Here is a 25,956-nt window from a genome sequence, read left to right on the forward strand (position 1 = left end):
AAAAAAAAAAAAAAAAAAAAAAAAAAAAAAAAAAAAAAAAAAAAGATCAAACTCCTTCCAGACCTGTGCTGACACGATAGTCTGGGCCTTGACAATTAAATAAGTATTACCTGAAAAATCATCAGAAGCAAGCCTTTGGAAAACACGTACAACAAGCTACACCTTCCTGTTACTAGCTTGTCTGATGCAGGGAATGATTTGATAAATTATAATCAATTCCTAATCCAAAGTGTTCATTTTTCTCTGTTGTTCTTCAGGTCCATGTGTACATAGAAATTCTAGTCTCAGTTTGGAACCAGCTGAAATTTGGAAGTGAATTATTATTTTGGTTGCGGGCTGGTTTTGCTTTTTGTTCTTTTGAGTTGATGCAGAGTGGCAGAAGCCAGAAGGGGAAAGATAGAAGGGTAAGTTCTTATAAGGTTATTTTTAAAAAATCCTCAGCTTCTTCCTAGCATATTTATTTTTTATTCTGAAATTTAGGAGGCCTTTTAAAAACTTCCTTACAAAAATCCACTTATTCAATTTAAGTGCCTTCACAGTTCAGATGTATTTACATAAATCCAAACCACCAGAGAAAGATTCATAGTGGTCTCTAGAAATAGGTTCACCTCCTCAAAAGGCATTTTACAGATAAAATCAATTTTACTTTTTATTGAGAAAATGCTTTTTTTTTTTTTTAAAGGGCCAAATATCTGGCTTCTGATGTTCAGACCTTCATGGACTACAATATTTAAGGTCAACAAAAACTTGGCTTGCAGGCCTAGTATGTCCTGCAAATTTTCCTAGTGAAAAATAAGCCCTCTGGAATCCAACATGAAACTTTCATTTCTTTAGAAAACATTCCATTTATATTTGAGGCTACATAAAGATTAAGAAGAAAGTACCATGTCTTGATTTAAATAAAAATTTGAATTACACCAAGGATAAATCATAAATGCATACAGATTAGTTCCAAGATGAATAGGAAAAAGTATGGAAAATGGTTAAGCTTAATGAAAAAGGAATCTAAGAGCAGCAATATATTTGGAGAAGTGGAGGCTTCTTACTATTAAAGAAGTTTCTCAAACATAAAGCCCATCAGAACTTAACTGTTCAACATAGAATACTATCCTCTGCCAGAAAAAATATAATGCAATCAGGAAATAATCTTTTATACTACTGACCTTTACAAAAATTTTTAATTAATACATAGTTGTCAGATGCTCCAAGATTACAGATTAGCCTCTTGGAGTGTATTAGCCCCTTTGGGAGGTCTTTCATGACACAAAGATGCCACTCAGCAAAAGCCATGATTCTTTCTAACAGCAGTATTATGCCTTGGCAATCAGAGAGGCAGGGGACTGAACTGTACCCTGGTGACCTAAAAGAGTTAATGCACATCCTAAGTGCGTTTGTCTGGAAAAAAAAAAAAAATCTGGGGGATATATGAAGAAAATCTGGCAGAAGAATACAGTGAACCTTAGAAAAGAGTTTCGGCTTTAGCAAGGCAATCAAAACCTGGTGTTGTTTTGTCTCCCCTTTCCTAAAACTTTGGAACAGTCTTAGACATATAGTCACAAAACCTAATTTATTCACTCTCTTTAGATCCTAGAAGGAGATCAAAATCTGGCCTCTGAAACTAAACTGTTACTTTCTACATGGATAAGTTGTGATTTCATTATAGGATGAAGACTAAAAAGGAAGGTACTTCAAAAAGTTCATGAAAAGATTGGCATTATCTTTTAATTGTATTTTTCCATAAACCTTTTGAAGAATCTTCATGTAAGAACAAAAATTTCTTGGAAAAGGAACAGGCCTCATTTAACAAGACCTGATCATTAAATAAGAGTCTTAAATAATATAAGATCATAAAATAAGACCCTTAACAAGGTCAGATAGTGTTAACAGATTTGAAAACCCTGTGAAATTTAAGATTTTCTATAATGTAAGCATCTTCAAAGTACAGGAAACTGAAAAATGAGATTATAGGCAATTTAATACACAATTCAATGACTAGCTTAATGGGCTGATTGACTTGCTTTTTTGTGAAATTATTTTATCTAGTACGAAATATTGTTAAAGAAAAGTTCTTAATGGGATGGAAGAGAGAAAAAAAAAACTATGTTTAAAAAAAGTTAACAAAATCCATAATATAGCCCACCAAGAACCATAAAAAGAGAAACTATTGAGGAACTTTTTTACTTTGTCAAAGTTCTGCATCTGTTCCCGGTTGGTCAGCCAGGATTCCATGTCCTGGGCAGTCTGAATCACAAATGCTTCATAATCTGCAAACATCTGTGTAAAGCGGTTAGCAAAGACTTCTCGGAGCTGTACGTTAAGCTGGTAGTCCCTTAGTTCTGCCTCTTCACACTGCAGTTTTACATCCTTCTCTTTTTCACCCGGGGAGGCAGAGAGGTCCATTTTTTCCACAGTCACACCAGTCCGCTTGGCCAGAGCTTGGAGCCGGGCTATGGTTTCATTGCCCTTCAGTAACTCATACATGCTGATGTTATTGTTAGTGGAGACATTGCCATTCTTTTTGTCACTGACTAAGTCTTTCAGAACAAGATTCTTCAGTTTGGTGGCACTCTCACTGCAGTGTAGGCTGCCCTCAGGAGGGATCCCAAATTGAAGAAGAACTTCGGAGAGCTCCTGGATAAAATCCATTTTATTGGGAAATTGTGGAAATTCTTCAGGCAACTCAATGAAATGGTTGTCAATATCCACAAAACACAAATTAGCCTGAAAGAGAAAAAAGAAATAAAATGGTTTAAAATAAAGAAATTTTATGTTCTAAAATATTCTTGCTAACTATTATAAATAAAAGTACAGATTACACTGCCTTTTCTTGATAGCCTTCTCCAGCTTTGGAATTTTTTATTCTTTAAAAGTACTCTCTTTTGCCAGCATTTCCCACTATGTATTTTTATATTATATTTGATGTATGAATAATTTCCTGTTGGTCTCAGCAGTTTATTATAATCTGGACATGATTCTCTAATACTGGCATCTACAAGGCATTCCTAAGTGGCTAAAGGTGCCCAGACTCACAGGACCTTCCAAATAGATGACATGGGTAAAATGCTCACTGAATGGCCTTGAACATTCTTTGCCATTCCATGCTCTAACAATATCTGGAATTTAGAATAGAATTGACAAAAATTGCTAAAAACTAGCAGTTGTAATCCCCCCAAATGGAATGAAACTGGCAAAGATCAATCTAATTCACAGATAATCTACATATTTTCACTTTACCCCAAATTAGCTACACCTCCAGACAGCAAAACCACTTCAGAAGTCATTAGCGAGCTGGCTGGTTTGTTCATTTGGGACAGCACGATACTGATAACACTAAGGTCAAGGGTTTGGATCCTTGTGCCAGCCAGCCAACAACAACAACAACAACAAAAGTAGTTAAACAAAAAGCAGGAGGCAGAGAGAGTTGGTGGAGGCAAGTACTTAAGATAACTTACAAATGATTAACTCTTCTGAGTCGACCCTCAGTTTCTCAAGATATTTTTGAGTTGAAAAAAAGAGGTGACAGAAATCAGAGAAAATGTTTTCTGAGTTTGCTTACCTCTAGATTTGGAATTTACTGTGCACAAAAAGACAAAAGACAAATATATTTCAAGTACATATGGAAAATTCAAGATACTAAGTATCTACAAAAAAAATTCTGATTATCTCTCAGGTACCTGATTGTAGTAGACTTCAAACAGTCTTTTACCTTTATTGTCTGTACCCTCTTAAGAACAAGGTTGTCAGTGAAAATCTGTTCTTCCAGATTGTGGAGGCAGAAGGAGGTAGGTGTCAAAGTTGTGGCCCATCACATAAAACCGATCCTGATTATATTAATGGCTGAACACAGCATGGGGTGGAAGTTAATAAACAAAATAGGAAGCTTCCCCCCATGTTTTCTCTTGTGCCCTAACCCCCATCCCCTAGGTCACCAAGCAGAGAATTCATACTGTCCTATGATCCTGAATGGCAAGGTAAGATGAAAGAGGAAAGCAAACAGTTGGGCCTGTGTTTTTCTCGTTTGATCCCTGCTCTTCATGTTAGATACCAGTGAGCAAGAAGTATAGTGAAGTTCCAAACTAAGCTCGATAAAAACGCAAGATTTTCCCCCATTCCAAGTCAGATAATCAACAATGATTCCTAGAGCCTGATATAACCTTTAAATCCAGCCCTTTAATTTTAAAGAAATGGAGGACCAAGAAATTAGGTGACTTCATGGCACCTGCTCCAGATGTGTATTTTCAAATAGACTGGTGGCTTATGCCATCTCTTTCTTTTTTTCTTCCATTTTTCCTTGTCTCCAATGTCAGTAGTTTTCTCTAAATAAAGTAAGAGTTGATATGTCACATTTTGCTGAAGACAGTAGTACTGCCTATACCTTTCTTTAAATCCACATCTTTATATATGTGTCTTCAGCCTCTAGAAAGCAGGATACATTGAAAGGCTTAAAGGGAGAAAGCAGCTCATCATAATTCAAATGGATGATATAGTACCTTTAAAAAAATGGAAGAAATTCACTAACTTGCTATCTAAGTGTTAACCAGCAACTTCCCACCACATACATTTTGTACTATCTTCTTCATTAATGCCTTCCTGCTATACTTTATATGCCTTTCCTCCTCCCAGGAAAAGAGAAAATGATACATTTTCTGAAATTTTAAAGCTTCTTATGCTCATGAAATCACTGCTGAGCTGAAAGTATGCTGCAAGAGGGAGCTGCAGCATCACAGCTACTGGTCTGTCTGCACGATCCCATGAAAGTCTCTCATAACCTCCCATGTCTGCTTAGAAACCCAAGTTGGGGCTTTGATTATCACAAAGTAGAAATAGGAAATATAAACTTGTGTTATGAAAATTTATTGAAGAAAACCATAAAGCCCTTTCTCTAAAACAGACAAGAACTCCATAAAATAGGGCATTCTGATAAGTCACTGCCTCACTTTTAACACCATTAAATTGAAAAAATTCTATAGAAGAGCACCAGTCATATTACACACATGATTAAACATATACTCGACATCACAATCTGACATTGTTTCAGGACTAAATATTTTTGTATTTCTAACGATCAATACTGTCCATAAGCCTTCATAATATGTAATTACTTCCAATAAAAACAACAAAAGTCCCCTCAAAAGAGAACAAAGGCGTGAAGCTTAATTATCTCTTCTGCATGAAGCCTTCCTATGTCCCTACCCTCAGGCAGGCATTCTGATCTCCTGTGTATATCCTCTGTTCATTCATGCCTCTTATTTTTTTTAACTTATGTTATTGATATTTGTAAAATGACTTTTTTGGAAAGCAGAAGCCACCTCGTTTATTTGATGTCTCTCACTGTATCCTACACAAATAGTGTATGAGACAATTGTTTGGTGAATGAAAGAATAAGCTCTGAGGAGACGGTCATTTTGGAGAACCCCAAAACTGTAGGCAAGAGCAGGAAGTACCCATGAATGTGAGTCTGAGGCAGCTCTCTCCATGTTTAGTAAGCAATTAACCTTCTCGGCGTCTGAAGTTAAAGCCAGAGTGAGGGTAAGCCACAAGAGAACATTTAAAATATTTCCTCAAAATCTCAGTGTGAGATATGACAAAAAGAAAGTGACAAAAGCAGTTCTGTTTCAGTTTCACTCATTTTTTTGTCTATCACTTACTGTAAAGATGAGCAAGAATGGTACAAAGCGAGGTACCACCCCATGCAATTAATCTTCAGTACTATATCTTTCCACCCTCTTTCTCTAAAAAACAACATAAAAAATGGCTACTTGTGCCTCTCATTTTGGAATCACAGGGATAATGAGTGGGTGGTTAATTATAAGTCTGTGTACTTATATTAGCTAGCTAACAACTAAAATCACACCTTCTTAAAATAATCATTTCACAAACTTGTCAATTTTACAACTATTTTTAGAAGGCTTGTCATTATTTTTAGCCATTATTATATTTTAGAGTTTTCAGGGAAAGGGGGAGGGAAGTATTACTAATGAGTGTATTCAAGTCACTTTTAAAAGTGACTATTTTTATATTTACTTCCTCCTAAAAATTATGTAAATCAGATTTCATTTCATTGTAAAATGATCAGGAGTGAGGTGATATACTATTAGCCTTTTCTTCTAAAACAATGATGCACTAACTTATAGTTTCTATACAGAAGCACTGCTATCTTCACAGCTGATTCAGGTTTTATATTATCCTATGAATAGGCGGGCATGTGTATTTATTAAATAGTGTTGATTTCATGACTAAAAAATCAGAAAATCACAGATATTAATAGAAGAGTTTCAGAATTCTTAAGTTTGTTTATCTTTAGAGTCAGAGGATAACACAGAAATAGGTTTCCCAGCTACAAATATATCACGGTGGCATTTAAAAACTTAACAATTATTACTCATGCAAAAATGAAAAGGCAATATTTATACATCTAAATAAACTGTCTCATAAAATTTTATTTGATAACATACAAAATAAACCAGATACTCAACAAGAAACTAAAACATGTCATTGTTTAAGTCTCCATAAGAAGATGCATTTGGCTAGTCTCTTATTCCTTGAAAATTTTTGAAGAATTTACTTCTTTGAACCAACAAGATGCTAGGTTAATTTAATGAAAGAAAAAACAAGAAAATTGAATAGAAAAAAGAAGTAAAATAGGAAGGAAAAAGCAGAAAACACACATAAGCCTAAAAAGATCAAAACAGCTTGCATGTGTATTTTATAAGATCTTTCTCCTGAACAACAATGTCAATTTTAGCAGAGAAACATTCATTAGAATAAAAGTAAGCAATGGATAATTATGGGAATCATTACAGGATATAATGGCTGTGGCTTAGTTGTTATTTTAAATTCACTTATGAAAATGAGAATCTCTATGGGAAATAAGAACCAATAAAAGTGAAGCTCAGCATGAGAGATTTTATTAAGAAAGGCGCTAATTAAATAGCTAACAACATAATGTAATTAACCATTTTATGTTTTTTAATAGACCAAGCCACTCTCATCAATAATTCATTTCAAAGGCTTTATTTACACTGCAATTCTGAGTACCATTAACAACAGCTAAAAATTAGATTTAAAATGTTTTTAAGAATTTTTATTTATTTTCTTCTTAAACAACATTTGAAAATACAACACACAGAAAGCACAATAACCTTAAGGTGTCATAAAAGCTAGGGGTCAGAATTTTCATCTTGACCACCAAGGTAAGTTGACGTTTAGAACAGGTTGTTAACTGGCCTTATGTCTGAAGATAGAATACTAAAGAATTTGATATTTCCATTATTCCTAGCTCACTGAAAGATGTTACTTTTCATTTGATGGAAGTCAAAAATCAAATTCACCTCAATTAATACAATGATTTTTTTTTTTTCCTTTTTTGTCTTTTTTCATGTCCGGCAATGGACCGCAACCCTCAGTGTCGTGCCCGTACCGGACCAGGACTGGCAACGGGATCGCAACCCTCGGTGTTGCCCCCGCACCTCGCTCAGCCAGTGAGCGGCCGGTCTGTATGTGGGATCCGAACCCTCGGCGGGAGCGCTGCCACACTTCCCAAGCGGCGCACTGTAGCAGTGCGCCACCGGGCCGGCCCCAATTAATACAATGATTTTAAAGGATGTTAAAACCTGGGCTGTATCATTTAAAAACAAAATTTGTAAGATGAGTGGGGAAAAGAAGTGAAATGTTATAAGAATAATACAGCAGTGAGATCATGCCACTATTTCTCCATCTTCACAAATTTATAGTTGTGAAAATGTGCCATTGTCCTACTTTGAACAATGTTTAATTAATGACTATGTGGAGGTAATCATCAGGAGTCACGATCTGCATTCTATGGCTCAGGCACTACCCTAGCCATACTTAGACAATCCAGGAGAGTCAGAGGACACAATATGGACAGAGACACAATACGGACAAAGACAATGCTATCTAACAAAAGTAGCCTTGACCTAAATCAACAAATGGCAGATGCTTCATCATTAATTACAAGTTTTACCTCTTGAGGAAGTTCTAGTTTAGAACGGTCAGTTCCTTCTTTTGACTGAAGGCCCATCAGATAAGGGACAGGAGCATCAAGAAAATGTAGCAGAGAAGCAGGGAGGATGGGCACATAAACATGCTGCCATTGAAATGGGAACAAAAGTGTGGTGATGCCTTCTGCCACAGTCATCAGGCGTTGATAATCTGCACAGAACAAGGAAAAACGGAGGGGAAGATTCCAAGTAAAAACAATCACCATATTAAGCTTGAAAATATCAACTTCAATAAAAAATTTCTACATTAAGAATAAATAAAATGCTTCTTATGACCATGCAGAAACTAGGTCAGTTTCATTCACCATAATTAAACAGTTAAATAGTTTCACTTGAATGCTTTTAAGGGGGTATAGGTAGGAAACATCATCACACTCTTTGCTTCTTAAAATTACTGGTATATTGACATTCCTTTAAAATGCAGAGGAGTCAAGAACTAATAAAATTACTGTTGGTACTTATCCCATTGAAAATGTACAAGATACACTACTAATCCCATTGAAAATGTACAATGTATCACTACTAATCACTTTTGTATACATTCATTCTTATAAAACTCCCAATTCAGAGGCTCTCTTTTCTTGTATATAAGATCATGGCTATACCCTTTGGTCAACTGACTATATTTATTTCGGCCCTTATTTTGTGGGAACAAGAAATTAAACAGATTTATGCATTCATAGTCACACTTCCTATATTTAACCCATAACTACAGATATATCACATGTAATGATAAAGTGAGTTACCAGAAAATTAAAGGCTGTTTTTTAAATTGTATTTTGTTTACATGAACTAATTTATCAAAAATAAAAGCCACCCACAATATTAAAGTGCTCCCTTAAACCACTCTGCCATGGATATTTGATGCTTACATGTGTCCACAATCCCTGTTCAAACCTTTGGAGTCAGACATGTTTTAGAATTCTTTTTTTTTTTTAATTTAGAAAGGCAATACTGTGCATGCAAATTTACATATATAGATATGAGAATACATGAATATATATATATATATATATATATATACATGAATGAACTATCTAGGGTAGTACCACGTGATCAAACTACATTAGTATTTCTGCAGCAAATAGTACAAGTACTCCAGTAGGGCAGATAATCAAAGAATATAAATAGGGTCAGTTTGGTTCAGGTCTGATTTTGCTGATAAATGAGTTACAGAAAGAATGGTTTCCAGATTTTTTTGGATTTGAGAATTGAAGATAAGGGATTGTGGACTTGTAATAATCCTCTCACGGAATTCATTGTGCACAAATACAGTAAAATATAGGAGAAGATGATTTTAGAGGAGTCTTTTAAAAGGTTAAGGAAAATAATCAGATACTATTTGGTTCCTATCAACTCAAAGAATATTTGACAACACATAAATGGGATATTTTCCATTTAAAATTTTCCTTGTGTCATTTTGTAATTTTTAAGTAACTTACCTTAATAATCTACAATGACATTTTGGTAATGAATCATCAGCTAACCATAACCCTAGTGTACTTAAAACTTTCCTTATTTAATTTATTAAGATGCAAATTTTAGGTGAAAACCTGTTTACAGGAATACTTCTAAAACAAACACCACGTGGCCTGAAGGGTAAAGGTCAGTCATACGAGCACAAAGAGCTGACCCAGTTACCCAGGGTGGACACACACACAGGATCAGCTGAGGCCCAAAGAAGAAGCTGGGCTGTGACAGCCGGTTCTCTGTGGAGATGAGGGGGCGTGGTGGTCAGAGAAGATCAGACAATCAGTTACCTACCACTCCGCTAGTAATCAGGCATATGTTTCAACTGTAGATGAGGGTCTTTTATTACAGGGGTGGAGGGTGAGTGGAAAGTTGGCATGAAAGCCCTGAAGTCTGCTGGATGGCCCCTATGTTTAGAAACTAACTGCAGTTCTGCACCATCACAGCACTCCATTATGGCACCTGACCTGTGGTACTGTCTCTCCTCCACTGTGGGTTCCCTAAGGGCAGAGTGGCATTAGTCTTATCTCATTATGCCCACAAAGCATAGGGCCTCGTTCATAACCAGTGCTGTCAAAAATTTACTGACTAAATTTTCTGATGCTACTAAATGTTTTACTTTTCTCCTCATATGTTCATCAGAGTTCTAACAAAACACAAAAAATTGGGAGTAGGAAGACAGGCCGATAACATTATAAAAAAGACCAAATCCAGAGAGATGTCCTTAGATTCTATTCTGTGGCCATCCATTTCAACCAAGGATTGGGGCCTTTTAATTTTTGTAACCTCAGTTCTTAGTAGAGTTTCCGGCATATGATAGAGGCTTAAATAGTATTTTTGAATAAATAAATCAATCAGTAGGTAAGAATATATAATTTTGCTGGATATCCATAACTAAAACAGACATGCTTAGATTCCATCCACATGAGATTAAAAAACCACTAATTTTCCAGTAGGAGAAAACAGTAATAACCCAAGAAACTGCTCACTAAAAAATCACATTTCTCGGGATATTCATATATTCAGTTAATTACGTGCATGCCCAGGCACATTATAAGGAAAATCCAAATATCCATTTACTAAGCCATGGTTATTATTCACCATGCAGAGAACTGTTACCAAGTGACTCACTCTAACTATGTATAAGAAAACCTTACAGGGATCAGAAATCTGTTTAGAAACAAAAATCACATTTCAACATTTTACACTTTCCATATTAAAAATATAAAGATTTTAACAGTGGAATATAATGCAGGTTTCCCAAGGTCCTTCAAACTGGGAAAGGACAATCAGGAAGCTTCCACAGCTTTCTGGAAGAGACCAGAGAATGAAGAAGCCTAGTGTTATCCCACCAGAAAGACGTATTCCACATGTCACTCCTGAAGTTTGAGAACAGAGCCCACTGAAAATTAAAGAGAAAAAACATAACCTCATATTCACTTCATTTAAATATTCTATGATTTGGGCCGGCCCGGTGGCGCACTGCTACAGTGCGCTGCTTGGGAAGTGCGGCGGCGCTCCCGCCGAGGGTTCGGATCCCACATACAGACCGGCCGCATAAATAAATAAATAAATAAATAAATAAATAAATAAATAAATAAATAAATAAATAAATAAATAAATAAATAAATAAATAAATAAATAAATAAATAAATAAATAAATAAATAAATAAATAAATAAATAAATAAATAAATAAATAAATAAATAAATAAATAAATAAATAAATAAATAAATAAATAAATAAATAAATAAATAAATAAATAAATAAATAAATAAATAAATAAATAAATAAATAAATAAATAAATAAATAAATAAATAAATAAATAAATAAATAAATAAATAAATAAATAAATAAATAAATAAATAAATAAATAAATAAATAAATAAATAAATAAATAAATATTCTATGATTTGACCATAGTCAAAATGTACAGTATGTCCTGCATAGATGAGCTATTACAAAAATAACTTGACTGTTCTGTGTCTATATTTGCTAACTTTAAAAAATTATTAGGTTTATTGTGGGTTTTTATGGAGTTTTATTGTCACAAAAAGTCACATAAATAAACTATTATCAGGATTTTTTGGGTACTGTTAAAGATTAGTTTTCTAAGAAAATCACTTCCTAAAAAAAGATCCTTTCTAACTCAGCTAGCTTCTTTTAAAAAACACCTAAAACTAAAATCTAGGTTTTAAAAAAAGAACTTTTTTTTTTTTACAACATTAAATGGGAAAAAAGAACTACTTATTAGCCTTAAATAATTTAAAGTAGGGGTATATTCTTTCTGCAATCCCTTACCTACCTTCAACTTTGGAATGCCTGTTTTTTTAAGAGAGAGGAGGAGTGAGAAGATTCACTTGGTTAAGAAATACTTATTTATCATGTATTCTTTTCATGCCATTCAGTCAAAAAACCCTGGGAAAACACGTGTACTTGAACAAGTTGGGTTATTACTCATGGCAGAGAGAGAAAGCACAAGTTGGGGAACTGTGGGATATCTTAGTGAAGAAAGAACCTATTATAGGATTTGGGCTTTGCTTGGATAATCCTAGGTGAGGTCTAAGGAAATGGTGACTTGCTTTGGATTGGGAGCTTTCAGAAATCAGGACAATTCTATGATGGAGTACCTCAATAAATGTGATCTATAGAGAGGACAGACTAAAGCTGTAACTGGTTAGGAAGCAGCAGTTACTAATTTAATGAGAGAACAGGAGGTTTGGTATTTTGTAGGTTGTACAGTGACCTTACATCATGTTCTTCTGAAGTTATGTCCTACAGGAGAACAACATGGCTCATGGAGTGTCAGATCAGTTCATAACAGTGAGACCTAGCTGTGAGAGACAGATCAGTTCCTAGACATCAGTTTTGCTTTTTTTCTTTCTTTCTCAATTATAAGACAGACACAGGTGAAAGGCTCAGGGTTTTAAGCAGTCAAGTCTTTCACCAGTTATCCATTTATTGCCTCTCAGCTCTAGACAAACCCGATGCAGGCTCTAAGATAACTAACCAGACAGCATTTTCATTTACAGTGAGTACAATGTCAAGCTTTGCCAGTAGAGGGTATGGGGAGACACTGCAGGAGGAAGGGGCTTCTGTTTCTGGTTCCAGAGTGCCTTGTGCAGTATTTTGCTAGTTCTTGCTACTGCTGCATGGTTGACCAGTGATGTGGATATGTGAGGACATTTAGTGAGTGGCTGCATGCCCAGAGTGAGCAGTCCCTCAGCACTGGGCCCAATTGCCATCTTCCCATGACCCTCTCAACACGGACACTGCACATTCAGATCTCACGACCACAGTGGTGCCGCCGCAGCCTCAGCTCACCTGTGTCTCAGAGGTCTGTGTTCTGCTTGTCTCGTGACTGGGGACCAGCTGTGGCCCAGACAACACATGGATCTTCTCCACACTTTGCAACCACAATTTCTTCAATGAGGTATGAAGCCCGGCCTTGGGAAGTGGGTCCCCCTCCCAAATTTGTCCTTTGTGGGTATGCTTTAGAGTTTTCTTTACACCTTTATAGTTACTCTTCTATTTGGCTTAATAATATTTTGTATTACATTCCTCTGTTTAAATTACTATGTGGTTTCTCAAGGAATTTCTGGGGACTTCCAGTCAAGATGGTGGAATAGATGGTCTCCATCATCACTCTCTCCCACAAATCAACCACTTTACAACTATTAAGGAGCAATGACAGCCAAGCTGGGGCCGCTAGAGATCAGGGGAAGAAGAGGAGAGACCTATGGAGTGCATGAAGGCAGGAAAAGCCACAATGAGAGAAAGAAAGAACCGCTCCGACTGTTTCAAGCCCTGGCCACTTTAAGGCTGGTTCGGCTGAGCACATGGAGCAGGAGCTGGCAATAGCCATAGCTGTGCCCTTCAGATGAGGTTGCTTGGAGGTGGCAGGGGAGAAGAAGGCCTTGGTGGCCCCCAGGCCAGCAAGACTACTAGCAGGGTTCCCGTGGACCCACATAGGAGCAAGGAGCCACAACAACTGAAAAAAAAAGGAGCCACTCAGAGTCTGGTGAGTCATTACAAGGGATCAGTGCATGGCCCATCCCATGGGAAGTGTTTGGAGCATGGGCAGTAGGGGAAGTGGGCCCATGGGGGGAACACTAGGGCTCAGCAAGGAACAACTGATCTGCCCCCCAATCAGTGCAGGACCACTCAGAGGAGACTGGTCAGGAATATAGAATGCAGGGGGTGCAGTTTGCTGTAAAGTCTCAGATCCAGATCAGAATTTCTACACAACACAGGTGTACTGGATTTCTCAAGACCCAGAAGTACCTATAACATTAACCATTAAAACCTGAGCTGCACCAAAAGCCTTCCCCAGGGAACCAGCAGCAAAGCAACAATTTAGCTCAACCACGGAGCTCAAGAGCTGGTCCCCACAGGAAGTTCCCCCATTTTAGAAGCAAAGGACAACAAATTAGTTCCAGTGCAGAGTTTGAGTGGTAGGAACAGCAAATAATCCAACACAGAACTGGAAGAAAAAACAAAATACCCACAGACCAGAGACAAAGTTTGATAACTAGTAAAAGTCTCACATCACCAAAGAACACCTGTAAAACTTAGAAGGACTGGAAGTCCCCTGGGCTACCAAGCCAGGGAGGGGGGAGGGCTGGGGGCCTCAGCCATGCCGCTGACTCCTGCAACCAGCCCAGAGATGACCACTGAGCCACCACAGGTAGCACCCTGGGCTCTCCCAAGGCGGGGCGGTGGGGGGCTGATGGCTTCAGTCATGCCCCCCTGACACCCACAACCAGCCCAGCAACGACCACCAAGCCACTGCAGGAAGTGTTCCAGGCTCCTGACCCGGGACAGTGGGGGATGAGGGCTTCAGCCACACCCTGTTGACATCTGCACCCAGCCCAGCAATGATCAAGCCACTACTGGAAGCCCCCTGGTCTCCCCTGCAGAAATGATGGGGGTGCCACAGGCCTCAATCCTGCCCCTCCTCTTTCCTCTTTCTCGCACCCTATTTCCTTCCCCCTTCTCCTCTCCCCCTCCTTCCCAACTGCTCTGTGACATCATAGAATGTAAAAAAATAATATTAATAAATAAATAAACTTAAAAAAAAAATTACTATGTGGTTTCTCTATCTCCTGATTGGACCCAGGCTGAAAGGAACAGGGTTTTAAGCAGTAAAATCAAATCCCTAGCGGCTTGGCTACTTTTTGTACTGCTGGTAAGAAAAAATGTTCAATCTTCTAGGAAACACAAATTTTTCAAATAATAGCAACTAGTACCTTGGGATATTTTCTTGCTTTGATTATGGAAAACAACACCATGAGAAGTGAAAAAATTTACACATTTCCCCCTTCTACTAGACACTGAAAGATTGCTGTACATGGTTTATTTTTCCTTCACTGTAATTCCATCCATTTTTGTTCTTCAAGATTGGCTGAAATACCACACACTTTTTAATAATGCAATTACTTAACAGAAACAAGACAACTCTTTTTAACTGAATCCAGAAATAAAAGGCAGAGTTTTCTTCTTTAAGCATTTTTTTTTTAATTTAAATATTTTAGTCTATGGCCATACCACCCTGAAAAAAAAAACATTTTTTTTTAATATTAGGAAAGTTTTTTGTTTTCCTTGATACTCAAAGTAATAAATATGTAAAAAAAAAAAAAAAAAAGAAAGTTATTTTAATATTTAAGACAAGTCACAGCATGGTATATGAGGCTCTTCATAATTTGGCCCTTGTCTGCCTCATTTCTTACCACCACCTCATATACAGTCAAATCATCTACATGCAGTTCACTCAATGAACATGACATGTTTTCACAAGCCTCTGTATATCTCTTTCCTCTGCTCATAATGTCCCTTTCCTTTACACTGCCTGGCTAAGTTCCACTTTTTCCTCAGGCAACTGTTCCTTTGGAAAGCCTTCCCTAAACAGTTCTTACCACCACTAGAGTCCTTCTGACATACTTCCATAGCACCCTATCTTTATTTCTATCACAGCAATTATTCATCTCACAAAAACTATTACAATTCTATTAGAATTATTTATTTATGTGTCTCTCTTCCCTAATATACCATCATCTCCTGGAGAGCAATGACTGTATTTTTAATTTCAGAATTTTTAGCATTCACTACAGGGTAATAAATGTATGTTGTAAAATTAATATGTTTATATCTAAGGAATCTAAGAAAATAAAACTTTTTGGACATAAAAAAGAAAAAAATGCTTTGCTATGTTACACAATAAAACATACTGTTAAAAGTATGCCTGGCAGTGGCTCTGGCACAGACCACAAGGTGGCCCCTGGTCTCAGCCACTGCCATATTGTCCATTAGCACCACTGTGGAGAATAAAGTAGCCCCTTGAGAACAACAGGGCTGGAGCTATGGTTGAGGGCACAGAAACCATGGTGGGACAGGCCAGGGAGCCAGCCAAGCAGAACAGGATGGCTCTGTTGACATCACATCCCAGCAGGGGGCTGTCTAATGGGTTTATGCATTACCAGCGGAGATGTGAAGGTGGTGGTGTCCAGCATGACACTGGTGGACTTCCTGATGCAGCTGGAGGATTACACACCTATGTCCCTGGATGCAGTGACTGGATACCACCTGAACCATACTGGCTTTGAGGCCTCAGACCCACATATAATTGGCTCATCTCCCTAGCTGCACAGAAATTCACCTCAGATACTGCCAACAATGTTCTATAGCACTACAAAATAAAGGGCACCACACCTCAGGCAGCTTCCAAAGCAAAAGAAAGGACTGTGAGTACTCTAACCATGGAGGACTTGGCCACTGACCTCAGGGAGTATGTCATCCATATGAAGCTGCCACACTCCTTCACCTGAGCCATCCAACCTAAAAGTACTTGTCTGTCCCTATGTCCCCACACCAACCTGTTTTTCTGAAACTTTATTGTGACCAAAAAATGTCAAAGAAAGGATTAACTACAGATTAAATACAGGTAAAAAGAAAATTAATAAACAGGGAGACAGACATGGAGAAATAACCCAGAATGCAACAGAGAAAGAGACAGAAAAAGAGGTTGAGAGACATGGAAGATTGAGCAGGTCCAATTAACATGTTTAGAGTTTCAAGAGGATAAAAAAGAAAAAAAGACGAATGAAAGCAATATTTAGAAGGATGACTGAGAATCTTTCAAAACTGGTGAAAGACATTAACCCTCATATTTCAGGAAACACAATGAATCACAAGCAGGACAAATAAAGAAAGCCTCATCCAGATAAATCACAGTCAAAACACAGAACACCAAAGAAAAACATAAAATCTTATATATAACCAGAGCAAAAAGATTTCTGGCCAACAAATGACAATGACAGTGATAATGATAGCTGACTTTGCAACTGCTACATTGGAAACAAGAAGATAGTAGGATATTATCCTTGCAGTACTATGAGAGAAAAAAACTTTTAACCTAGAATTTAATTTCCAATGAAACTATCTCTCAAAAATAAGAACAAAATAAAGATATTTTCAGATGAACAAAATCTAATAAAGAAGGCCACCTCAGGAAAGAAATGTTTTCTCTTCTCTTTAAAGATCTCAATTGACTTTATTGTGATTCTAGAATCAGGCAACACATGATTCCATAAAATAGAATATGTGTTCCAATGAGCTCAGCACAAGAGGTTAATTTTACAAATAGAAAAAGGGCTAAAGAAAGAATAAATAACAACAACAAAAAACCAAATTGGTCATTTCAAAGTTGCTTTTCTTGTAAGGTGGGGACAGGAAGACAGAGCAATAGAAAAACAACTGACTAGTTAACATCAGGCTCTCTTTTAAGGATATACTTTAGAAAGGGGGAGACTGATCCCAGTAGAATTAAGATATGAAAAAGAATACGAATTCTCAAAAAATTGTAATGGTGGGTAAACTTAAACAAAACCAAGTGTATCAACTAAAAATGTCTAATTTGAGGGACTATTAAAATTCTGAACAACCATAACAAGTAAGCCATGATGGGGGTAATTGGAGTTAAAGCATTTTACAGTGTTTGTATTTTAAAGATTCTGACTAACACAAAACTAAGTATATGTTAAAATCTCAAAATTTACCACTAGGGAAGAAAAACAGAGCATATAACATCTAAGTTAACTGAGTAGAAAAATCTGCAATGAGAAATAATTTCAATTAATTCAAAAGAAGGCCAAAAAAGAAAAAAGGGAAAAAAGTATAACAAATGGCCAAAAAACGTTTAAAAATTCCTAGAACTGAATGATAATGAAAATACCAGATATTAAGTCTTGCTGGCTGCAGCTAACACAGGTCTCAAATGCTTAAGATGCTAATATTAAGGAGAAAAAAAGAGAAAAGCTTAATGAGCCCAAAGGAAGTAGCAAAAAAGAATAGAATAAAAACAAAATCAGAAATTAATAAAGCAGAAAACAAAGATACAATAGAGATAAAGATAAAAGCTGGGTTTTTTTTTTTAAAGAAATGATAAAACCTGATTCTTTTAAACAGTTAAGAAAATTGACACGTCAGGTAAAAACAACTGGGGGGAAGAAAGAATGCACAAATAAATAATATTAGGAATGAAAAGGGGGACAAAACTATGGATATAGCAAAGATTTAAAAAATTAGGAAATATTATTAAGACTTTGTGCCTTAAGAAAGTTAAACCTTAAGAAAAATATTCCTAGAGAAACCGAAATGAACAAAAAGTGATTCAAGAAGAGAGGAGCTTCTGGCTGATGAACACAGTGAGTTGCTGGGAAGGTGGTGTGCCCAAATAGGGCACAGAAGCTCTGCACCCGATCTGCATACCTCCTCCCATACACCTCTTCCATCTGGATGTTCCTGAGTTGTATACTTTACAACAAACCAGTTATAGTAAGTTAAAGGGCCCTTGAGTTCTGTGAATCATCCCAGAAAATTATCAAGCCTGAAGATTGGGGGGCCCTGTAGGGGAGACCCTGAATTTGTGGAAGTAATGTGGGTAGAATGGGGACCCCACTTGTGGCTGGAATTAGAAGTGAGGGCAGTCTTACAGAACTGAACATTTAAACCTGTGAAGTCTGATGTTAACTCTGGGTAGTTACTGTCAGAATTGAAGTGAACTGTTGGGCATCCAGTTGGTACCAGAATTGGCAGGTGTTGGGAGAAAGAACCTCTCGTTTGGTGTTACAAAAACAACTCTCATTTGGTGTCAAAAAATGTGGGATTTGCTAGAACGGCCCAGGCTCACGGAAATGTGATTTGGGAAGACAGAGGATGAAAGGGTGGGGGATGAGGAACCTCTGATTCTGAGTAGCCATGTGGTCATGCATGATATGGAGCAGCAGATGTGCTGGGATCAGTTACTAAACGTAAGAGTTATCAATGGAATTTAGAGATAAATCCAACTCCTGAGGAGTTGGTTCACTAGATATATAAGAAAATGCAAACCAACTAAAAAACAAAATAGGAAATATAAAATCCCTTGGTTGTTGCTACTTGTAAGAGCTAAAATAAAAGAGAGTGCTAGGTCAGAACTTGAGGCTGGGCCAAGCTAAGACTTCAGTTGGTCTGAGCTTGACCACTAGCCTCAAAGCCACTCCTAAGGGGAAAAATTATGTGGAAACAACAAAGAGTACATCTAAGATCTCCGGTCACCAAAAAGGTAGTCCACAAGGGGGAAGGGCAAAACCAAGAAACTACTGAAACCAGACGTTACAGTGTGAAGTTGTCTCACTTTGTGAATCAGTACCATCAGCTCCCTGAAGAATCTTTACTAGAGTGACTAATTTAGGGGCAGTATTGCTGTTTTTAAATGCTAGAGTGGAAGAGTATGTTTGGGTTGATACAGGATCCACAGCTCACTATGAACAATCACAGACGGCTATGTGATTTAGACACACAGGAAGTTATTATTCTCAAGGGGAAAGCCAGCCTCATGGACTGGATAAAAGCCACTTGCAAGTCTGTTTACCCTGAGAAGAGAAATGCCCAACTACACCTATACATTCCAAGTAGTATACCCCAGATGAAGCAGCTAATATGCTTCATATGCCAGCCATGTGGAACTGGCTCTATGATAATTGGGATATTAACCCACTGAATATGCCCATTACCCAGGTGCTAATAAAACATTAATTAAGAGGAGAATGTGAAGATGCAGAGGGGAGAGTCCAGGGACTTGTTCCAGTAGGATAGAATTTTTAAGTAGTTATAAAGAAATGGGGTGAATAAAACAGACATTGATGGGATTAAAACAAAGACCTTAATATAGCACTATTGAATGTTGGGTTGACTTATAGAGACCTCTGATGGCTTCCCAACATTAAAGGGCCCAAACAAGTCTGCTCTATTTGCCCCAGTCTGGAGAAATTTAAAACGCAGGAAGGCGAAGATTACAATCAGAAATATGACCTGGAATCATTTGAAGCAATAGTCAGGCAGATTAATCAAGATAGAGACTGACAAATGGGCCATGGTCCCTTGGCTCGAGCCCTTGCTGGGGACTCAAAACCTAATGCACATAAATGGGTAAAATGGTCAGGGGTGGAGATGAGAAGTTTCTGGGACTCTTTTACATGGGATCCTCATGCCTTGTGGTACCAAAATCTGTTAGCCTTAATGCAGACTACAATCAGAATGACAGAATATAGGGCTGGCCCCGTGGCTCACTCGGAAGAGTGCGGCGCTGGTAGCGCTGAAGCTGCAGGTTAGGATCCTATATAGGGATGGCCAGTGTGCTCACTGGCTGAGCGTGGTGCAGACAACACCGTGCCAAGGGTTGCAATCCCCTTACCAGTCAAAAAAAAAAAAAAAGACAGAATAAAAAAATGTTAAGGTTGATAGGATTAAGGCAGAAGTTTGAATAAAATTGGAATGTTTAAACAGGTTTTACCTGAATGATGTATGGAAATGAATCTTATGTCTGACTAGAAAACATTTCCCGTACTTAATATTGTAAAACAAAAGGCATGCAAATCCACCCTTCAAGCAGTATGTTTGGACATGCTAAATGGGAATGTGTAAGATTGCCTGCATCCACACAGCGTAGAATAGAAGCTGAAGTGCTAGTACAGATGAATTACTCTGTACAATAGCCTTGTATCTCAGAGCATAGATTAGGGTTTATGTCAAAAGCCTGTGACTGCCTCCCAGTGACAACTATTGGGACATCAGACTAGAGAATTACCACTTGAGGGGCAATTACTAGCTTGCTATCAGGTATTAACTGAAACTGCCCCCAGTGAAGGACATAAAATAATCCTGATACCTGGAATATCCATGATAATTTGGGTGATGTTGGAAAAACACTCCAATTGGGGAGGGCAGTGCCCAGAAGAGTTCCATAATGAAACGGATATGATTTATACTGGATCTTGGTACCAGGGGAATACAAGAAGGAGATTTGCACAAGTAGGGAGTATCTTTTCCCCTAGGACTGACTCTGGAACTGTGTGAGAAGCTGCCAGATTCTAATGTCACTTAAACAGTGCCCAATGAACAGCTCTCAAGTGACCAACAAAGAGCTGCTTGGTTTATGGATGGCTGTTCCAAGGTGAATGACAACATCCTGCTTGGAAGCCATCATTTCAATCGAAGAAGGTAAAAACAGATGAGCTCAGTGGGCTGACTTGCATGATGTTTTCCTAGCAGTGACAGAAGAATCAAACAACGGTATGTTTGAGTTTTTAACAACTATGGGCCATAGTCAATGGCCTGGCCATACAGTCAGCCAGGTGAGCAATAGTAAATTGGACTACTAAAGTGATGCCCGTATGGGGTATTCTCATACACCTATCTCAATAATCCCAAATAAAGTCTGCCTTATCATTTAAAAAGTATCACGAATAATTTTTTTTAAATATTAAGATTCTGTTTATCATCAAATAAAACTAATTGTATAAAAATATTGGCCAAAGCTGGTCAAATTCTACTGCTTTTAGGATCCAGGGTATAGGAAGGAAATCACTTTTTGTCATCAAAATATCAGGTTTGCTTTTATGATTGATAAACTCCATAACCAATTAAGCTAAGATTTCTTTCTTTCTTTTTTTTTTTTTGTCTTTTTTCGTGTCCGGCAATGGATCGCAACCCTCAGTGTTGCGCCCGTACCGGACTGGGACCAGCAACGGGATCGCAGCCCTCGGCGTCGCACCCGCACCTCACTCAGCCAGTGAGCGGGAACCGGTCTGTATGTGGGATCCGAACCCTCGGCGGGAGTGCTGCCGCGCTCCCAAGCGGCGCACTGTAGCAGTGCGCCACCGGGCCGGCCCCTTAAGCTAAGATTTCTATTTAAGCATGACTAGCAATCTGTGATTAGAAGGCCCCCAACTTTTTCAAGAAAACTTCAAGTAGCTTTCCCTTTCTGACAAGGTTAATTCCCACACAATTTACAAGAAGGAGGGGAGGGCCAAGGAGCACTGCAAAGGACATGGGCACTCAGGGTGGTGTGGGCAGAGGGTAACTGCTTATTTCCATTGTGAAGAGCCAAAGGAGGTAAGCAAGGCCCAAAAATGTTCCTGAGACTTTAATTATTGGTAAGAAAAGTTAGATGCTGGTGTTCAAATTCCCCTTTTATTCTTCCACTTTTCCCTTTGAAAACAGGATCACACTCCAAACTTCCCACTGTCCTGCTCTAGGTATTTCCAGGCTACAGAAGAAAGTGCTCTTTTCTGATCTGAAGTCCTAGAAAAGAGGCTTCACCTCCTGGGTACATTCTCTACTTAAAATTTCTAGCTAGTCACCACTGCACAGTGGCTGTGATGTACATACTCTCTAAATAACAGATTGTTTAAATGGGCTGTGTACAAGAATTTTGAATCAGTCTAGAAGGCATTTTCTTTTTCTTTCTTTTTTTGGCAGCTGGCCTGTACCCTTGACCTTGGTGTTACCAGCACCATACTCTCCCAAATAAGTTAACCAACCAGACTTTATAAGGATATTTTCATCACTAAAATTCATCTGGTTTGATTCACTTTGGGTTTTTATGGTAATTGTTCAGCACCTGCAGTGTTTTTTAATTTTATGGCATAGCTTTATCAGTGAATAAGAAAAGGAGGATCAGATGTTATTAAAATCCCCTAACACTAAGTCAGGAAGAGTGAAGGAGAGCACCAGAGTACAAATCAACCTAATGATTCTTTTATTTCATTCATTTAAAAGAAATGTTTTTCTCTAATAGGAGAGATATTGTCAAAGTTAAAATATGCATTTTCACACAGCTTTCATTTTATACTCTACAATTATTCAGCATGATACCTTTACAATAGACCTGCAGAGTCAGTTTATAATTTAAAAATAAATATTAAGACAGACAAGGAAAGGTTAAGTGCAGTGCCCAATACAGTTAACATGGTAGGTGAATACTCTGGAGGAAGATCCAAGCCCAATTCTTAGTGCCACCACATTACTTACTAGCTGTATGATCTTGGGCAGATTATTTTGCTTCCCTGAACCTCGATTTCCTCCTTGATAAAACATGGATAACAGCACTCACTCACTGTTGAGAGGATTAAATATAGGGGAAAATATCCAAAATATACAATTCATTTTTATAGAACAATTCCTAACACAGAGTGATCTTAGTGAATGCTTATTAACTTCCTGTATGGCGTTACATTTAAAAGAAAATCTAGTTCTATAATCTCAGGATTCATTCTGTTGTTCTCATAATATGATCAAGCTACCAAAAAAATATTCAGAGTTACAGAAACATGTCCATAAATACTCATTCTTCATTTGAAACTGAAGCACATTGGTAGATATTAATTAACTAAAACTTCTCAACAGACAGATTTCATAAACCAAATGGGACAAGCTAATCAAACAGAGCAGAAAGATGAGGACTCAGGACAGACTACAAGCAGTGAGACATAAAGTGCTATATTTAAAAGAGGAAGTGTGACAAAGAAGTGACAAATGTCTGAAGTGATGGATACACTAAGCACCCTGATATGATCACTGCACACAGTATGAATGTACCCAAATATCATATTGTACTCCATAAATATATACAGTTACCATGGGTCAATTAAGAAAAATAAATAAAAAAGAGAGAAATAGAGAATAGAATAGTGGTTGCTGGAGGCAGGGAAAGGGAAGTTGCTGGAGGGGCCAGGGAAAGAGCGGTAGACAGGTACAAAGTTGCAAAGTTATGGTTAGACAGGAAGAATAAGTTCTGTTACCCTAGGGTTACAAGAGCTAATAATATTGTATTGTACATTTCAACATAGCCAGAAAAGATCTTAAATGTTATAACCACAAAGAAATGATAAATGTTTAGGTGATAGTTATGCTAACTATTGTGATTGGATCATTATATGATACATGCATGTGTTGAAACAACAAACTGTACCCCATAAACATGTACAATGAAAAAACGAATTAAAATAAAAAAAAAAAAGATGAAGCATGATAATAGAAGGTTTTTGTTTTTTTTTCTTATAAAAAAAAAGCATGGCACACAGTACAAAAGAACATTTATTCAGTTCTCAACTCTAGAACAGATGTCTAGACTATTTAACAAAGGTATACTTTAAATGCAGTAATATGTTGAACCTTCACAATTTAAGCATAATTTACAGATTATATGGAACTAATAAAATTAATAATAATTACAACAACATCAGCTATCATTTAGTCAGTGCCAATTATAACTGAAGTGTTTTGTATAGATTTTCTTATTTAACATTCACAATAAATTGGGGTGGGGGGGCTGCAAAAGCTGTTATCTCCATAGAGACAAGAAAACTGATAATCAGGAAGATTATGTAACTTGTCCATGGTTATAGTTAGAAAGTGACAGAGCATAGATTTAAACCCAAGATTGGTATGACTTCAAAAACCAATATTCTTTCTGACCCAAACTGTTCATCTAGGCAGAACATTCATTAGGAAATTGAACTAAATGGGCTTTAAGATCCCTTGTAAATCTAGAGCCAAAAATTCTTTTTTTCTAATGGGCCCAAACACTCGAAATCATTAAGATCCAAGCCTCTGTCCCTTCCAGTCACTCACCTACACCTATTTCCTTCAGGGAAAAAAGGAAGGAAGGAAGAGAGAATTATTCAAAGTAAAATTTCTCAGACACAAAAAGGTGATCTACAGGCAATGATGAGCACTAAGAAAGTGAAAGCAAGAGGAAAGGAAAGAATTTAGATTGGCCATTAGAGAAGAACTTCCTGACAACAAAAACTGAGACACTAGAACACATTATCAAAAAACATTACGTAGGATAAACTGAAGAAAACACATCCTCATGAAGGGCTGTCAACACACAAATAGTGTCAACATACACACAAGATGGGGAAGTACAAATATAGCCTACTTGGCTCAGCCTCACTTATATTTTAAAATAGAAAAATAAAAAAAAGAAAGTGGTAAAATAAGCTTGACAGCAGCAGTCAGGAGACTGCACTGCAATTCTACCAGCCTAAATACAAGTTAGCAAAATGCTAACCCAAACATTTCTGTCACATTTTACAAAGGATACATCAATGCACAGGTACCATTTTATAATTTCCTTCAATTCACTATCCATTAAGACACAGCTTTTCTATTTCCTCTGTAAGTTCACATGGAACAGATATTCTAATCTAGGCTCGACATTAGTCATTGTAAAATAAAACCCATAGTTCGTTAGTTTCTTAAGTATGTGTTGGAAGAACTTTGAAAGTTATCACAAAGATAACTTCCTTCTGGGGGTTACAACAAAAACCAAACACACACACACATAACTCTGGCAGAACTGTTAGACCTGGGAAAGTCACGTCTGTTTCATGCCTGCACACCTTCTCTTTCTCACTCACACGAAATGCTCCCACAGGCAGAGATGCAAAGTTGATTGCCTCAGGAAGCTGCAGAGTCAACAATTTCATTTATCTCTTTTCTTTTTTTTTTTTTTTGTCTTTTGTCTTTTTCCGTGTCCGGCAACAGATTGCAACCCTCAGTGTTGCCCCCGTACCGGACCGGGGACCGGCAACGGGATCGCAACCCTCGGTGTTGCTCCCGCGCCTCGCTCAGCCAGTGAGCGGGAACCGGTCTGTATGTGGGATCCGAACCCTTGGGCGGGAAAGCCGCCGCGCTTCCCAAGTGGCGCACTATCCAGTGCACCACCGGGCTGGCCCTCATTTATCTCTTTTCAATGTCAGCTGAGTTTTGATGTGATCCTTGACTGATCTATAAAGAATGGGAAGTCTACATGTTCTTGGTAGTAATAGGATTCTCTTATTCTCATTATAAAAAGAAATGTCTCTTTTTGACTATAGATTGCCAGGGAGAAAAAAGCTATTTTTCATTAAAAATAAATACACCCAAATCAGGCAAGTTAACACTTTTGTATTCCCTCCTGTTTCTCTCTACAGACACTGCCACCTCAAAGAGAGGCAACATCAGTCTTTGGTCCCACCCATACCTGCTCCTTTTACACAAAACAGAAAAGACTTCTTTTTTTTTTTTTTTTTCCTTTTTGTCTTTTTTCGTGACCGGCAACGGATCGCAACCCCCGGTGTTGCCCCCTTCCCCCCCTCCC

The 25,956-nt window shown here is 37.6% G+C and overlaps 1 protein-coding gene across 2 annotated transcripts in view; it reads right to left on the minus strand.

Moving 5' to 3' along the window:
• The window catches only part of DENND5B (DENN/MADD domain containing 5B), a 201,033-nt gene that overhangs the window by 61,668 nt on the left and 113,409 nt on the right, over positions 1-25,956 (minus strand). For both annotated transcript variants that reach the window (XM_008568093.1, XM_008568094.1), the window contains 2 exons: positions 7,985-8,172; positions 2,182-2,721 (listed from right to left, as the gene is read on the minus strand). In XM_008568093.1, coding sequence (XP_008566315.1) covers positions 2,182-2,721; positions 7,985-8,172 — 728 coding nt within the window. The remainder of the gene's footprint in view (positions 1-2,181; positions 2,722-7,984; positions 8,173-25,956) is intronic.

The sequence above is a fragment of the Galeopterus variegatus genome, unplaced genomic scaffold (genome assembly GCF_000696425.1).
Source record: "Galeopterus variegatus unplaced genomic scaffold, G_variegatus-3.0.2 Scaffold373, whole genome shotgun sequence".
In the NCBI taxonomy this organism is placed as follows: Eukaryota; Metazoa; Chordata; class Mammalia; order Dermoptera; family Cynocephalidae; genus Galeopterus; species Galeopterus variegatus.